The sequence below is a fragment of the Bombina bombina genome, chromosome 9 (genome assembly GCF_027579735.1).
Source record: "Bombina bombina isolate aBomBom1 chromosome 9, aBomBom1.pri, whole genome shotgun sequence".
Taxonomy (NCBI): domain Eukaryota; kingdom Metazoa; phylum Chordata; class Amphibia; order Anura; family Bombinatoridae; genus Bombina; species Bombina bombina.
This window is the reverse complement of record NC_069507.1, coordinates 281,679,749-281,697,679: the sequence shown is the minus strand read 5'-3', so window position 1 is coordinate 281,697,679 and position 17,931 is coordinate 281,679,749. Positions and strand designations below refer to the sequence as shown.

At 48.0% G+C, this 17,931-nt stretch overlaps 1 protein-coding gene across 2 annotated transcripts in view; it reads left to right on the top strand.

The window, feature by feature from the left end:
- Window positions 1–17,931, top strand: part of LOC128640342 (zinc finger protein 384) — a 136,008-nt gene that overhangs the window by 74,809 nt on the left and 43,268 nt on the right. Inside the window, exons 2-4 of one of the 2 annotated variants that reach the window (XM_053692839.1) lie at window positions 272–339; window positions 2,161–2,398; window positions 5,197–5,503. In XM_053692839.1, the coding sequence (XP_053548814.1) occupies window positions 277–339; window positions 2,161–2,398; window positions 5,197–5,503 (608 nt within the window). In that variant the 5' untranslated portion in view covers window positions 272–276. Of the gene's footprint in view, window positions 1–271; window positions 340–2,157; window positions 2,399–5,196; window positions 5,504–17,931 lie in introns of both variants that reach the window. The other variant, XM_053692838.1, reaches the window with a different exon arrangement.

The window sequence follows — 17,931 nt, the reverse complement described above, 5'->3', positions numbered from 1 at the left end:
ACACACACACTCCCTTGTACGTATAGAGACACACACACACACTCCCTTGTACGTATAGAGACACACACACAGTCCCTTGTACGCATAGACGCTTACACAGACACATTTATAGACACGTGTAAACATACATGGGAAGAGCTTACTATATACTTTGCATGAGTGTGTGTATAACACAGATATACACATGTGCAAGCTATGGTTGTTAGTCTTTCTTGTTTCTGCGTTATTATATGGATTGTGTTTGTCATACACATATCATTCTCGCCTGCAGGAGCCATGGAGGAATCTCATTTCAATTCATCGTACTTCTGGTCTGCAGTTCCCACAGTGTCTGGACAGGTATGTAGCAGCTTAGTCCTCTCCAGCTCCTAGCAGCTTGTGTGCTGTGTATAGGTAGCAAGATCTTAAATAATGTGACGGGACCAGCATGGGTTTAGGCAGCTGTCATGGAGCATCAGTTGCTTATGTATTCATGTTGCTTTGTTTTGTGCATCTCCATCATCATGATGCTTCTTGGTGAAGTTGATTGTGTGCTGACTGAGCTTCTTGGTCACTATGATAGTATGCTGATCAGTCAGTGTGATTGTAACTTTTCCAGTGTGTGCTGATGGGTCAGTTTGCTTCTCAGCAGGCGTGACTCTGCTGCTAGACGGATGTGACTGTGTGCTGCTAGACGGATGTGACTGTGTGCTGCTAGACGGATGTGACTGTGTGCTGCTAGACGGATGTGACTGTGTGCTGCTAGACGGATGTGACTGTGTGCTGCTAGACGGATGTGACTGTGTGCTGCTAGACGGATGTGACTGTGTGCTGCTAGACGGATGTGACTGTGTGCTGCTAGACGGATGTGACTGTGTGCTGCTAGACGGATGTGACTGTGTGCTGCTAGACGGATGTGACTGTGTGCTGCTAGACGGATGTGACTGTGTGCTGCTAGACGGATGTGACTGTGTGCTGCTAGACGGATGTGACTGTGTGCTGCTAGACGGATGTGACTGTGTGCTGCTAGACGGATGTGACTGTGTGCTGCTAGACGGATGTGACTGTGTGCTGCTAGACGGATGTGACTGTGTGCTGCTAGACGGATGTGACTGTGTGCTGCTAGACGGATGTGACTGTGTGCTGCTAGACGGATGTGACTGTGTGCTGCTAGACGGATGTGACTGTGTGCTGCTAGACGGATGTGACTGTGTGCTGCTAGACGGATGTGACTGTGTGCTGCTAGACGGATGTGACTGTGTGCTGCTAGACGGGCGCGACTGTGTGCTGCTAGACGGGCGCGACTGTGTGCGCTGCTAGACGGGCGCGACTGTGTGCGCTGCTAGACGGGCGCGACTGTGTGCGCTGCTAGACGGGCGCGACTGTGTGCGCTGCTAGACGGGCGCGACTGTGTGCGCTGCTAGACGGACGCGACTGTGTTGCGCTGCTAGACGGACGCGACTGTGTGCGCTGCTAGACGGACGCGACTGTGTGCTGCTAGACGGACGCGACTGTGTGCGCTGCTAGACGGACGCGACTGTGTGCGCTGCTAGACGGACGCGGACTGTGTGCGCTGCTAGACGGACGCGACTGTGTGCGCTGCTAGACGGACGCGACTGTGTGCGCTGCTAGACGGACGCGACTGTGTGCGCTGCTAGACGGACGCGACTGTGTGCGCTGCTAGACGGACGCGACTGTGTGCGCTGCTAGACGGACGCGACTGTGTGCGCTGCTAGACGGACGCGACTGTGTGCGCTGCTAGACGGACGCGACTGTGTGCGCTGCTAGACGGACGCGACTGTGTGCGCTGCTAGACGGACGCGACTGTGTGCGCTGCTAGACGGACGCGACTGTGTGCGCTGCTAGACGGACGCGACTGTGTGCGCTGCTAGACGGACGCGACTGTGTGCGCTGCTAGACGGACGCGACTGTGTGCGCTGCTAGACGGACGCGACTGTGTGCGCTGCTAGACGGGCGCGACTGTGTGCGCTGCTAGACGGGCGCGACTGTGTGCGCTGCTAGACGGGCGCGACTGTGTGCGCTGCTAGACGGGCGCGACTGTGTGCGCTGCTAGACGGGCGCGACTGCTTAAATAACGCATTCTATCTAATCACAGCTGCAGGAGATGCGCAGCTCCCCAGGTTTAATTTTTCACTGCATATAAAACAACTTTTTCAGCAGATTGATAATTCCATGTTCCTGAGCAAGGTAAAGGAGCAACTGATTCAGGAGAAGGGCTGCAATTTGGGGTCACATTATCCCACTCTACTGACAGTCCCTACATCAGTGTCGCTGCCACATGGGATCAGTGTGGATGGAGAAAACAAAGTTGAGCTTCATGGGATCCCTAGTAGCCAGGCATCCGTTACACAAAACATAACTGTGCTTCCTGTACATTCCACAGGGCTCATGACTGCAAGTAAGTATTAGGTCACACATGATGCCATGCCCCAGTACCTCTCATGTGATATACCTGTGCCCCAGTACCTCTCATGTGATATACCTGTGCCCCAGTACCTCTCGTGTGATATACCTGTGCCCCAGTACCTCTCGTGTGATATACCTGTGCCCCAGTACCTCTCATGTGATATACCTGTGCCCCAGTACCTCTCGTGTGATATACCTGTGCCCCAGTACCTCTCATGTGATATACCTGTGCCCCAGTACCTCTCATGTGATATACCTGTGCCCCAGTACCTCTCATGTGATATACCTGTGCCCCAGTACCTCTCATGTGATATACCTGTGCCCCAGTACCTCTCATGTGATATACCTGTGCCCCAGTACCTCTCATGTGATATACCTGTGCCCCAGTACCTCTCATGTGATATACCTGTGCCCCAGTACCTCTCATGTGATATACCTGTGCCCCAGTACCTCTCGTGTGATATACCTGTGCCCCAGTACCTCTCGTGTGATATACCTGTGCCCCAGTACCTCTCGTGTGATATACCTGTGCCCCAGTACCTCTCGTGTGATATACCTGTGCCCCAGTACCTCTCATGTGATATACCTGTGCCCCAGTACCTCTCATGTGATATACCTGTGCCCCAGTACCTCTCATGTGATATACCTGTGCCCCAGTACCTCTCATGTGATATACCTGTGCCCCAGTACCTCTCATGTGATATACCTGTGCCCCAGTACCTCTCATGTGATATACCTGTGCCCCAGTACCTCTCATGTGATATACCTGTGCCCCAGTACCTCTCATGTGATATACCTGTGCCCCAGTACCTCTCCTGTGATATACCTGTGCCCCAGTACCTCTCATGTGATATACCTGTGCCCCAGTACCTCTCATGTGATATACCTGTGCCCCAGTACCTCTCGTGTGATATACCTGTGCCCCAGTACCTCTCGTGTGATATACCTGTGCCCCAGTACCTCTCGTGTGATATACCTGTGCCCCAGTACCTCTCGTGTGATATACCTGTGCCCCAGTACCTCTCGTGTGATATACCTGTGCCCCAGTACCTCTCGTGTGATATACCTGTGCCCCAGTACCTCTCATGTGATATACCTGTGCCCCAGTACCTCTCATGTGATATACCTGTGCCCCAGTACCTCTCGTGTGATATACCTGTGCCTCAGTACCTCTCATGTGATATACCTGTGCCCCAGTACCTCTCATGTGATATACCTGTGCCCCAGTACTTCTCATGTGATATACCTGTGCCCCAGTACCTCTCGTGTGATATACCTGTGCCCCAGTACCTCTCGTGTGATATACCTGTGCCTCAGTACCTCTCGTGTGATATACCTGTGCCCCCGTACCTCTCGTGTGATATACCTGTGCCTCAGTACCTCTCGTGTGATATACCTGTGCCCCAGTACCTCTCGTGTGATATACCTGTGCCCCAGTACCTCTCGTGTGATATACCTGTGCCCCAATACCTCTCGTGTGATATACCTGTGCCCCAGTACCTCTCGTGTGATATACCTGTGCCCCCGTACCTCTCGTGTGATATACCTGTGCCCCAGTACCTCTCGTGTGATATACCTGTGCCCCAGTACCTCTCGTGTGATATACCTGTGCCCCAGTACCTCTCGTGGGATATACCTGTGCCCCAGTACCTCTCATGTGATATACCTGTGCCCCAGTACCTCTCGTGTGATATACCTGTGCCCCAATACCTCTCGTGTGATATACCTGTGCCCCAGTACCTCTCGTGGGATATACCTGTGCCCCAGTACCTCTCGTGGGATATACCTGTGCCCCGGTACCTCTCGTGGGATTTACCTGTGCCCCCGTACCTCCTTGTTTGATATACCTGTGCCCCCGTACCTCTCATGTGATATACCTGTGCCCCAATACCTCTCGTGTGATATACCTGTGCCCCAATACCTCTCGTGTGATATACCTGTGCCCCAGTACCTCTCGTGTGATATACCTGTGCCCCAGTACCTCTCATGTGATATACCTGTGCCCCAGTACCTCTCGTGGGATATACCTGTGCCCCGGTACCTCTCGTGGGATTTACCTGTGCCCCCGTACCTCCTTGTTTGATATACCTGTTCCTCAGGACCCCTAGTGATATTTTCCTCCCAGTAGCCCTCATAGCATACCTATGCCTAGTACCTATTTTGTGATTTGCCGTACCATAATACCTTTCATGTGATGTGCTCTTGTTCTCCTTGTGTGACCTGTACTTGCTCAAGTTCCAGTTATGTGACATATCTGTCCCAGTAACCCTCAAGTGACATCGCTGTTCCCCATTTCATTTTGTGTGATGATCTCTTACCATAGTATACCAAGTATTAGACATGCCTGTTCCCAGATCCCCTTTGTGTGATGTGTGCCTTAATACCTATTGAGGTACATGCCTGCACTTCTGTACTTGTTTCCTGTATCCATGGTCCCTGGTAGCCCTTGAGGTCACATGTGTTCCAGTGCCCTTTAAGTTGTCTTTACCCCAGTGTCACTTATATGATATGTCCATTCACTCATACCCATGTGATGTGGCCATTCCCGGGTACACGTCTTGTACGATATACCTGTGCCCCAGTTGTCATCTTTGTGATGTGATGATCATCTGCCCCAGTAGCGCCTTATGTTGTGCCTATGCCCCAGTGTGTTTTGCCCATATACCAGTACTGCTCATATCCCTTGGCAAAATATACTTTGCATAATGTCCCTTTGCCTCCACTGCCCCTCAGCTATGTGTCTTAGTTTGCAAAACATCTGATTTTATTTTATAATCTCTCTCTATACAGCTGGATTGGTAATTACATCTCCATCAGGGTCTCTGGTCACCACTCCATCATCCTCCGGTCAGACGTTTCCCATTTCTGCCCCTAGTACCATGATTGTGTCAACGCTGCCTGGTTCACAAACCCTGCAAGTTGTATCAGAACTTACAAAAGCTAAGATCTCTGAGGTGGGGACAGCGGGAGCTCCTAAAACAGGCAGAGGCCGCAAAAAGAAACGTCTCCAAGAGCAGACTCTACCCAACCTTAACGACCCATATGATCTGTCTAATGAGGATGATGAGGATGCACAAAAGGATGGGAAGACATACAGGTGAGATGTAGCCATAGGCAGTTTAATAGCACGTGGATGTCCTGAGACTGAACGTTTACTGTCTGCGGTTGGGAGGATTAATGCTGCGTTGCGTAAGTATAGGGGTATTGAGGGCTTATTAGAGGGAAATCAGTCATATAAATGAATGTTATGATGCCAGTTGCTCCCACAAGTGAATGGCTGGCGTACAGTTGTTAGCTTATGTACTGGTTAATTGCACCGTGCATGGCACTACATTAACCCCGGGGTAAGTGAATCATGCATTGCACCTATTAAAGTCTGTGTCTTGTATACCAGGATTATAAAGCTCGTGAGTCTGCTAAACAGGCACCTGACTCTTGACCTACGTAGTTAATCTTAAAGAGACACTCAATCCAAAATTAAACTTTCATGATTCAGATAGAGCAGCAATTTTAACCAACTTTACAATTTGCTTCCATTGACAAAATGTGCACAGTCTGTTTTTATATTTACACTGAGGAATTCACAGTATATATGTATATGCATTTGTGATTGGCTGATGGCTGTCACATGGTACGTATATGCATTTGTGATTGGCTGATGGCTGTCACATGGTACGTATATGCATTTGTGATTGGCTGATGGCTGTCACATGGTACGTATATGCATTTGTGATTGGCTGATGGCTGTCACATGGTACGTATATGCATTTGTGATTGGCTGATGGCTGTCACATGGTACGTATATGCATTTGTGATACAGGAGGAGTGGAAATAGACATAACTTTGAAATTTGTCAGTAATAATCTACTACTCATCTGAAGTTTAGACTAAGTACTATTGCATTGTCTTTTTATCATGCATTTGTTGATTATGTAAATCTACTGTATTTACTGGTCCTTTAACCTCGGTTTTGTATAAACAATATTTCTGTCCAATGGCATGGAGAGCCCACAAATGCATTCTAATTACTAGTGGGAATTCAACTCCCAGTCACCATAAAGGAGGCAAAGAACACCTCAGCAAAGCTTTAAGTATCCCTCCCACTTACCATAATCCCCCAGTCATTCTTTGCCTCTGTATCCAGGAGGTGTGCGAAGATGGTGCTCTGATGAAACTTAAGTTTTAATCCTTTAATGGGTAATTTCCCTGCAAGTAAGGGTTTGGGGTATTGCTGTGTCTACATAATCCTCTTGAGTAAGAGTTGTGATGGCTATTAGCGGTTGGAGGTCGGCAGGGTAGTCCTTGCTTTTCCTCCAACAAATTATGCTAACCCTCATATAGATAACCAGGGTTGGTTACTCTGCTTTTCTTTTCTCTTCAGGTCCCTGTCAGTAGTCGTCTGGATCTGTCAGACCTGAGATGCTGTGACTGCCCTGCAGCTGAACTCCACAGTTTAGTGCTTTTTCCCTAGGTGAGAAGGCTCTAGCACTTTAGGGGTTAACATTCCTCCTTGTTACAGTGGAGACTGGGACAATGTTATATCTCTTCATGTTGGGCAGTGAGAGCAGGGTATTGAGCTGCACTCATTTCTTTATTGGGAAGGCTGTCAATAAAAGGGTTCTGTTGGGTGGTTATCTTTTCTTTATTTGTGGAGCAAGTGTGGATTACTTTAAAGGAGTGGAGTGTATTCGTTTTTATTAGGTGCTTTATGTGACTGTAGGTTTTACTGCGCAATGTAATTCGCGCACATTTTTTGTATGTCACATTTAGTTTTTGTTTGCGGTCACGTGACGACTGTATCCGTATCGGAGGGAGAATGTATTTCTAGTCGGTCCATTGATAGAAATGTTTTCTTCTCAATGGCTGCTAGCCTGTGCAGTGAGACCGAAGGGGTGAGTTCACTCCAGCAGAGCTGGGTGTATAGACGTGCCTTCCTGCAATGTATTTCTTATTGTTAAGTTAAGGATCTGCAGGATCATTTTATTTCATTGTGGCTGAAAAATGTATTAGCTGGGCCAATATTCCTTAGGATATAATTAAATCTGATCAGACCCTTTCTATGTCTTTTGAAAAATGCTTATATTGTCTAGAGGCTCAGGTTATTCCTCCTGTGCAGTTTTGCTCCACATGAGTAAAAAATGTTGTTTTCAAAAAGTCTTCTTTTTCAAAGAAATTAACCCTCTTAGAGCCATCTGCCTCTCAGGATATTGCTGTCCCTGACATGCCTCAACTTTCTCCTCAGACGTCCCAGTCCCTAGTAGTTACACAAGCAGTGTCTAGCGGTTCCTCTGTCAGTGCTGGGGGGAGTATTTTCGTCATAAATGGAAAGAGTCCACAGCTGCATTCATTACTTTTGGGAAATTTAGAACCTGGCCACCAGGAGAAGGTAAAGACACCCCAGCCAAAAGGCTTAATTACCCCTCCCACTTCTCTCATCCCACAGTCATTCTTTGCCTTTCGTCCCAGGAGGTTGGCAGAGAAGTGTCAGAAGTTTTAGCTTAGTCTCTTATGGAGGGTAGCACTCTTCGGCATGGGACTGGCGTTTTAAGTATTCCTGTCAGCCTCTCAGAGCATGGATGAAAGTTAGAGTCCGGAGATGCAGGGAGAGTCTTTCTGCGAAACCATCCCGACTCATATTAACAGCTCCACAAGCAATCGGCGTTGACGAGTTTCGCTGCCTGCTTTCTTCTCTCAAGTCCATGGCAGAAGCGATGCTACTATCTTCACACTTGAAGGGCCGTGTTCCTGTTCCACGGCGTAGATTCTGGTTAGATCGTTTCATTTTACTTTCTTCATGAAATGTACAGTATTACAGATGTTTTTCCGAGGGGCTACCACCTTGCGGGACTAACTTATAACACAGGGTCTCAGTGAGGCTTCTTTTGTATCTTGGAATTAAGGGTTAATATCTCCTGAGGGGGGTTATTAAACAGGGTTTTTTTTATCATGTTTGTTATATGATTCAACCTGCTTATGTGTAGTGTTATTTTGGATCATGGCTTGTGGAACATAACGGCTTTTGGAAAGTGACGCGACCTTACGGTTGGGCGCGCTTTTTTGGACTATACGGTTCACCTGGAGACCGGGCGTGGTCACGTTTTTGGGCTCCATTTCCACATTCCTAACCGTGTGTCGACGGAGAAATTCTGGTCTGCTTGTGTCTGGTTCTTAAGAGGTGGTAAGTGCCCCAGCCATTGTGGGTGTCAGGTGCCGTTTAGATTTCCATCTAAAGGGGAGGAGAGTCCACGGCTTCATTCATTACTGTTGGGAATTAAGAACCTGGCCACCAGGAGGAGGCAGACACCCCAGCCAAAGGCTTAAATACCTCCCCCACCTCCCTCATCCCCCAGTCATTCTTTGCCTTTCGCCACAGGAGGACGGCAGAGAAGTGCTGAAGATCGGACTAGTGATAGTACTCTTCATAATGGGACTGGAGTTTTAAGTAGTCCTGTCAGCCTCTCAGAGCATGGATGAAAGTTAGAGTCCGGAGATGCAGGGAGAGTCTTTCTGTGAAACCATCCCGACTCATATTAACAACTCCACAAGCAATCAGCGTTGACTAGTTTCGCTGCTTGCTTTTTACACTCAAGTCCATGTCAGGAGCGAGGCTACTAACCTGTCACACTTGAAGGGCCGTGTTCATGTTTCACGGCGTAGATTCTGGTAAGATAGTTTCATTTTTATTATAGAATAACACAGAAGACAGGGTCACAGTGTGAGGCCTTTTATCTTTAAAGAATCAAGGGTTAATTTTCCTGGAAAGGGGATTATTGAGCGGGGGGGGGGTTTATACATGATATTGTTTGTGTCATTGCTGCCTTATGTGCAAGATGAGACACTTTCAGGTGACTCACGTGAGTATGGTGCGGCCCTTTTTTGGCTCGTTTTCTCCTTAGTCAGGGGCGGTTCCTGTCGGGCATTCCATGTGACCGGGTGTGGCTATCTATCTTCCTCTGTTGATCAGCGGCGCAGGAGACGAAACGGTTTCTGTAGTCCGGGTCATAGGAGGTGGTAAATGCCCCAGCCATTGGAGGTATAAAGGTGCATATTTATTAAGTTAATCTAGTCCTTAACATCACAAGCTATGGAGGACTGATGCCTTGGAGAACTCGCCCTCTTTAACTAGGTCTCATTCCTGTGTTTATTGTGAGGAGGTTCTGGTAGATCAGCCTGCTCAACTATGTTCCACATGCCTTAATAAAGTTATGACATCTAAGAGCAAATGGATGTCTAGTACTACTGAGCCGTCCACCTCTGAGGGGTCCCCGTCCCGTGAGGTGCGTTCCCTGCATCCATCTCCTATTGCACATGCAGCACCCCAGGTTCCAACCATTACTCCTGCGGAAGAGATTAGTTGGCCATAAGATTTTGCGGATCAACTGCAAACGGCGATATCGAAAGTGTTCCATGCCTTACCACGTTCTGCTAAGCGCAAGCGTAGGGCGTATCATGGCGGCCCGGCCCAGGGGTTGTCTACGCCCATGGAAATCTCTGAGGCGTTATACGATGACGAGTCCCACTCCGACTCTTCGGAGGAGGCCCCTTCTGGGTCTGAGTCCGTGTCATCTAAACTTCCAGCTGCGGAGGAGCCTGACTTTAGGTTTAGGATGGAGAATTTGCGCTTTTTGCTCAGACAAGTGCGTGCTACTCTGGAAGTTCCGGAACCAAAACTTCCAGAAGAACCTGCGATACCTAAGCTTGATAAGGTATATGAGGACAGGGTGGTGCCTTCCCGGTTCCTGTTAAGATGGCAAATATTATTAAGAATGAATAGGAGCGATTAGGTTCTTCCTTTTCCCCTTCTTCCTTTAAAAAACTTTTCCCTGTCCCGGACTCTCAGCTGGAGCTGTGGGGTACTCTCCCTAAGGTGGCTGGTGCTATCTCCACGCTCGCGAAGCGGACAACTATTCCCCTCGAGGATAGTTTGTCGTTCAAAGAGCCCATGGATAAAAAGTTGGAAAACATGTTAAGGAAGATGTTTCAACACACAGGGTTTGTTTTTCAGCCGGCAGCGGCTGTAGCCGTGGGCGCCGGAGCTGCGACATATTGGTGTGAATCCCTGTGTGAAAAGGTTGAGGGGGAGACTTCCATTAACGAGATACAGGACAAGATTAAGGCGATGAAGATTGCCAATTCTTTCATATGTGATGCCAATATGCAAATTATTTGCTTGAACGCTAAAGTGTCAGGTTTTTCCGTTTTATCTCGCAGGGCTCTGTGGCTAAAGTCTTGGTCTGCGGACATGACCTCTAAGTCAAGGCTGTTGTTCCCTGCCTTTTCAAGTAAAAATTCTGTTCAGTCCAGAATTGGATTCGATCATATCCACGGTTACGGGAGGCAAGGTAGCTTTCCTACCGCAGGATAAGAAGGCTAAGCCTAAAGGATCTACTTTTCGTCCCTTTCGTGCGGACAAGGCCCAGCGCAAGCAGCATGCCGCAAAAGCGGACCAGTCCAAGGAGAACTTGGAAGCCGGCTCATTCTTGGAACAAGTCCTAAGCAGAGCAAGAAGCCTGCCGAGATCAAGTCAGCATGAAGGGGCGGCCCCCGACCGGTCTCTGGACCAAGTAGGGGGCAGATTATTTCTCTTCTCAGAAGCATGGTTCCAGGAAGTTTAGGATCCTTGGGGTCTGGAAGTTGTCGCCCAGGGCTACAGGATATGGTTCAGATCCCATCCACCCAGGGGCAGATTCCGCCTATCAAACCTGTTTTCAAGGCTGGAAAAGAGAGAAGCCTTTCTAGAATGTGTGATGGATCTCTCCTCTCTAGGTGTCATTGTACCAGTACCCAAAGCAGAAAGGGGTCTAGGGTAATATACAAATCTTTTTGTGGTTCCAAAGAAGGAGGGCATGTTCCGCACGATTCTGGACCTAAGGTGTTTAAACGAGTTTCTGAGTGTTCCATCGTTCAAAATGGAAACTATCAGATCTATTCTGCCCCTAGTTCAAGAGGGGACAGTTCATGACAACTATAGACTTGAAGGACGCTTACCTTCATGTGCCAATCCACAGGGACCACTTCAAGTTCCTGATATTTGCGTTTCTGGCCCTGAGAGTCTTCACAAAGGTTCTGAAGGCTCTACTTGCAGTGGCCAGAGCCAGAGGCATTGCTGTGGCGCCCTATCTGGACGACATCCTAGTACAGGCCCCGTCACTCAGTCTCGCAGAGGATCATTCAAGGGCTCTTCTTTTTCTGCTCCAATCTCACGGTTGGAAGATCAACTCAGAGAAGAGTTCCCTGATTCCCAGCAACAGGGTGGAGTTCCTGGGTACTATAATAGACTCTCTGTCCATGAAAATTTCTCACACAGACCTTCGACGCAGGAAGATTGCGTCCTCTTGTCTTGCCCTTCAGTCCTCAAGCCCCGGTGGCTCAGTGTATGGAGGTGATCGGACTTATGGTTTCCAGCATAGACGTCATTCCATTCGCCAGGTTCCATCTCAGACCTCTTCAATTGTGCATGTTGAGACAGTGGAATGGCGATCATTCAGATCTATCACAGCAGATATCCATGGATGCTCGGACTCTGATCTCCCTCTCGTGGTGGATTCGTCTGGAGCTACTGTCCATGGGGACATCTTCTTGATGCCGTCCTGGGAAATTGTGACCACGGACGCGAGTCTGGCAGGATGGGGAGCTGTTTGGGGTGCCAGAATGGCACAAAGAAAATGGTCCCGGGAGGAGTCTCTCCTTCTGATAAATATTCTGGAACTCCGAGCAGTCTACAGTGCTCTGAAGGCATGGCCTCTTCTGGGATCGTTCAGCTTTATCAGATTCCAGACCGACAACATTACCTCGGTGGCTTACATCAACCCCCAGGGGGGTACGAGGAGCTCCCTAGCTACGAGGGAGGTGTCTCGGATCTTGGAGTGGACGAAGTCCCACAGCTGCTTGCTCTCAGCGATTCACATTCCAGGTGTGGACAACTGGGAAGCAGACTTTCTCAGCAGGCAATCGTTCCATCCGGGGGAAGGGTATCTTCACCCCAAAGTGTTTGCAGAGATTTGTCTCAGGTGGGGATCGGCGGAGGTAGACCCCATGGCGTCCAGACTCATTTGCAAGCTACCCCGATACAAGTCGAGGTCCAGGGATCCCCAGGCAGAACTAATAGATGCCTTAGCGGTGCCTTGGGGCTTAAGCCTAGCTTACATTACCACTTCTACCTCGTGTAGTGGCATGCATCAAACAGGAGCGAGCTTCGGCCATTCTGATTGCTCCATCGTGGCCGTGGAGGATGTGGTTTGTGGATATGATGGGGATGTCATCCTCTCCTCCGTCAAGGTTACCCTGATGCAGGGATCTGCTGGAAGAGGGCTACTTTCAACATCAAAATCTCGATTTTCTGAGGCTGACTGCGTAGAGATTGAAGTCTAGTCTTGGCCAAGAGATGCTTTTCGGAAAGTGTGATTGACACTCTTATTCAGGCAAGGAAGCCAGTCACTCGTCGCATCTGCCATAAGGTGTGGAGGACTTACTTGTCCTGGTGTGAAAAGCATGGATATCCTTGGCATAGGATGAATGTATCCAGGATTCTGTCTTTTCTCCAAGACGGTTTGGAGAAAGGTCTTGCCGCTAGTTCCTTAAAGGGACAGATTTTGGCATGGTCAGTCTTGCTGCATAGGAGACTCGCTGAGCTCCCTGACATCCAATCTTTTGTTCAGGCTCTGTCTAGAATCAGGCCTGTCTTTAGACAGTCTGGTCCCCCATGGAGTTTAAACTTGGTCCTTAAGGTTTTGCAGAGGGTTCCGTTTGAGCCTATGCATTCCATTGACATTAAGATTCTGTCCTGGAAGGTTCTTTTCCTGTTGGCCATTGCATTGGCACGCAGAGTATCTGAACTGGCTGCCTTGCAATGTGAGCCGCCTTATCTGGTTTTTCATGCGGATAAGGCTGTGCTTCGCACTGGTTTGGGGTTTCTTCCCAAGGTGGCTCCTTCTTTGTGTCCTAATCCTTCTTCTAAGGAGAGGTTACTTCATAATCTGGGTGGGGTTCATGCCTTGAAGTTCTATCTTCAGGCTACGTAGGATTTCAGACAGTCTACATCTTTTTGTGGCGTATTCAGGGAAGCGCAAGGGCCAGAAAGCCTCTTCTACTTCTTTGTCCTTTTGATTGAGGAGCTTGATTCGCTTGGCCTATGAGACAGCGGTACATAAGCCTCCTCAGAGGATCACAGCTCATTCAACCAGAGCTGTGGCTTCTTTTTGGGCCTTCAAGAATGAGGCCTCTATGGAGCAAATTTGTAAGGCGACTACCTGGTCCTCCTTAAACACTTTTTTTTACAAAGTTTTACAAATTTGACGTTTTTGCTTCTACGGAAGCTGTTTTTGGGAGAGAGGTTTTGCAGGCTGTGGTGCCCTCAGATTAGGGTCCGCCTTTTACCCTCCTGTTTTCATTCAGTGTCCTCTAGAGCTTGGGTATATGTTCCCAACAGTAATGAATGAAGCTGTAGACTCTCCTCCCCTTTAGATGGAAAACATAAATTATGCTTACCTGATCATTTCTTTTCCATCTAGGGGGGGAGAGTCCACGGCTCCCACCCCTATCTCCGATGGGCGGACCTAAATTTTATTTATCTTCTGGCACCATTTATACCCTGATATTTCTCCTACTGTTCCTTATTCCCTCGGCAGAATGACTGAGGGATGAGGGAGGTGGGGGAGGTATATAAGCCTTTGGCTGGGGTGTCTGCCTCCTCCTGGTGGCCAGGTTCTTAATTTCCAACAGTAATGAATGAAGCCGTGGACTCTCCTCCCCTCAATGGAAATTAAATTATCAGGTAAGCATAATTTGTTTTTTAGTCCATTCTTTTGTGTTCAATATCCTAGTTATGGAGGAGTCTGATATTGTGGAGACGGACATCTCTGTTTCAGATTCTACCCCGGAGGATACAAGCCTATCCGTTATGTTCTGAATGCCGTATTAGAGTGCTCAATTCCTCAGGATCATGGAATCAAGGGGCTGCTGAGCCATCTGCCTCTGGGGTTTCTGTCCTCCGAGTGGCGAGTTCCCTTCCACCATCTCTTACTTCGTATGCAGGTAAACCAGACTTTGCTTATCCTTCTTGGAGAAGGTGGCTTATTCCCACTGGGGGTTTCGGCACAATGTTGCATGTCCATAATTTTGGCGCTGTTGGATCTGTAACTTCCAGAAAGTTGCTTCAGATATGGTTAGTGTTCCGTTATCCGGGGCTCCTCAGGCATGGGATGGCCTGTTCAGCTCTTCGGGGCCGGAGTCCTGATCCAGGTAGAGCGCAGAGTGCTTCACGTTATTAGTATTCTTGTTTTTAATTTACAAGTTCTGCTGAGCATTCTGGAAGGACCTAAGGGTTTGTGTGGGGTGGAGGATTGGTTCAGTCCTCATTAGCCTTTTTAGCTGGTCGTCTGGGATTCAGTGGAGTTCTGCTGTGACACTCAGTTGTTTCTGATGTCTGTTGGGACTTAGAGTCTTCCTTTCAGCGTAGGTGAGGGTTGTTTGGAGGATTTAGGGCCTCCTTGCCGTTGGTTCCTGGCAGTCTTGCCTTTTAGGGACTTTTTGGAGACTTCCGGACTTTATCCGTTATCCTTAGCGGTTTAGCTGCTTTCTGGGAGGGCCTGTGGCCTTTTTCCTGTTTTTGGGAGTTAGTTTTTTCCCTATCGGGGACGATAGGCTGTGTTGTCTCCTCCAAGCTTTGCTTAGGGTTTTGTTTTTTTTTCTACCGGGGTTGGGATGCTTTGCATTCTTTTTCCTTAGGTGGGTTCCTCTGGTTGCGTACTCTGAGGTGTTTATGGAGACTTTTAGGGGCACACTGGCGTGGCCTCGTGGTTTGCTCTAGCCTTGTTCTACTCCCTCTTCGGACGACTTGGTCCTCGATGTTTTCCCTTGGTCTTGGATGTCTTCGAATGATGGGTGCTCTCCTTCATTTCCTTCATTGGGAGTCCTGTGTTTTAGTGTCTGGATGATTTTCATTCAGCTTTTGTTTTCATAAGGCTACGGCTTCCTGTTTGGGGCTTGTGCGCTGTGGTTACCTGTGCTCTCCCCCTTGAGGGGGTGGGGTAATTTTGTTCTCCTGTAGGAGGTGGAATTTCCTCTCTCAGGAGGTTGGCGGTTCTATCTTGTGGGCAGGTGATTGGAATGGGTATTTTACCCTATAGTGGGTTGTTCTGTTCCATCTGTGGAGATTGAGGTCTCTGTGTTGAGACTGTCATTAGTATTGTGCTGGGTCTTATGGCGATCTACTGCATTACTCCGTTCATCTCTGAGGTTCTCTTGGGAGTTCCTAATTGAGGGACCTGTTTAGATTGGCTCCCGAACTCTATTGGGGTGGCTAGGTCCGTCCCATTCTGTCTTTTTTTCTGAGCCGAAAATTGGGGTCTTTTTGTTTCCCTGCTTCTCAGATCTGCCTGTCACTGTACTGGTCTGGTGTTGGGAGCAGAATCTGGGATCTGGGGTTAGTCCTCGGGTCTTGAGGTACAGTGAGCCTCTTTAAAGTTTAAAACCAATTACACGACAGGCAGAAAATGTGCCTGACCGGTATTTATAAGAGGCACCAACAAAGTATATTGAAGTAATCTAAATAAAAAATATAATATATAGAAGGGGAAGAAAGGCGCGCTAGACAGCAGATTATTATAATATTACAATGTTCATACAGTTCATGAATAGAGAAAGATAAAATCTGTTGGTGGATATTTCTGACCGTAAGAAGTAGTTTTTATAGTGGATGTAAAAAACAAGGCTGCTCCTCTTGATCCCGGAGTGTATAAAAAGCTGTTAAAAGATATAAACAAGAAGAGGGCGCCTCATAGCATAATACTGTTTGACATGCACAAATATGCTGTTAAGAAATGCGCTTACCAGATGGAATGGCACTGTACTTTGACCAGTGCAAATCAGCAGGCTAGCACTTAACAGTGGCTAGTACACTGAACCCGGTTTTGGCTTGTGATGATCGCCGCCGATTCCTCAATGCTGCACAGCTGCAGAAAGGTATCCGATCTCTGTTTGAATCGCCAATACCACTGAATAAAAACAAAGGCAACTTCCGATCTTCACTTTAAAAGAATACACGCTTTATTTTTGTAACGCGTTTCTCGACCAATCTCCTGGTCGTTTCTCCTGGTCTTGTCTGAGGAAACGACCAGGAGATTGGTCGAGAAACGGCAGACACTCCGGGTCGTCTGGAACAGGTGATATCCTCGTCCCACCAGAGGGAGTCCAGGGATGAAGTGTGTGTCTCACTGGATATACCAGGCTACAAGTGATGGAAGTAGCCAATCTTTAATTGAGCCCCCGTAGTAGATAGATGTAGATCCACAGGGATGGCAAAGTATTAGATCCAGAAAGAATAGTACAGTGTAGCAGCAAAGGTGACCAGACTCAGTGAGTTTATATGGCAGTACCTTTTAATCTTGACAGCAGCTCCAGCTTCCTCCACCTTGGAAGCTGGAGCTGCTGTCAAGATTGAAAGGTACTGCCATATAAACTCACTGTGAGTCTGGTCTGGTCACCTTTGCTCAGTGGATGTTTCGCAGTTTGAAGGTGGGTTTGGTGCTCTGATCTGGTATAATGGTAAGAGCAACAGCTTGGGTATTTTGACAACTCAGGTTTGATTCCAATTACTGGGAAGTGTATTTTTATCAAATCTACTTCATCTGCTCTTTACTTGCAGCACATATTTTGGCTCTGTATATTTTGATATTCTGAGTTCCTTGCGACTTGAGGACTTTGTCTTCAGTTGTTATTTAGGGTGCATTTGCACTGTATTAGGAGAAGTTTTTCTTCTCTGTTTTCGGATCCCGGTCCTAATCTTGTGGTTTCTGTACTCTTTGGGGACTTGGCGTTGCCTCCCCTTGTTTCCCAGGACTGGTTTTCGGTCTCTGTGAGCTTAACTTGGTTCTGGAGTTTTTTCCTTATTTTTTTTGGATCTTGTTGTACCCTATTTAGGGTCTTCCGGGTATCCTTGTCTGGTTTCTCTGTGTTCTCTTCCTTTTGGGAGTTTACGGAGTTAATCCTTTTCTCTAGTAAGGGGTGTGTTGTGGGGGACCGACTGCTGGGCGATGGTGTCTCCCGGAGGTGTGTTGGCTCCGAGTCTTTTTTCTGCGGTCTCTAGCAAGGCTTGTTATCTTCTGTGGGTCAGTGTCCTTTTTCAAAGTTTTCTCGGCTTCGGACGAAGCAGGTTTTTTGCTGGGTAGCTTGGGTATAGTTTTCCCAAAAGTAATGAATGCAGTTGTGGACTCCTTTCCATTTCTGAAGAAAAAACGTAAATTATGCTTATATGATAATTTTATTTTCTACAGATGGAAAGAGTCCACAGCTCCCCACCCGTATTTTTTTCTGTGCAGCGTCTGTTTTTCTCTTGTAAGGTGTATCCAGTCCACGGATCATCCATTACTTGTGGGATAGTCTCATTCCCAACAGGAAGTTGCAAGAGGACACCCACAGCAGAGCTGTTATATAGCTCCTCCCCTAACTGCCATATCCAGTCATTCTCTTGCAACTCTCAACACGCATGGAGGTAGTAAGAGAGAGTGGTGAAAAATAGTTAGTTTT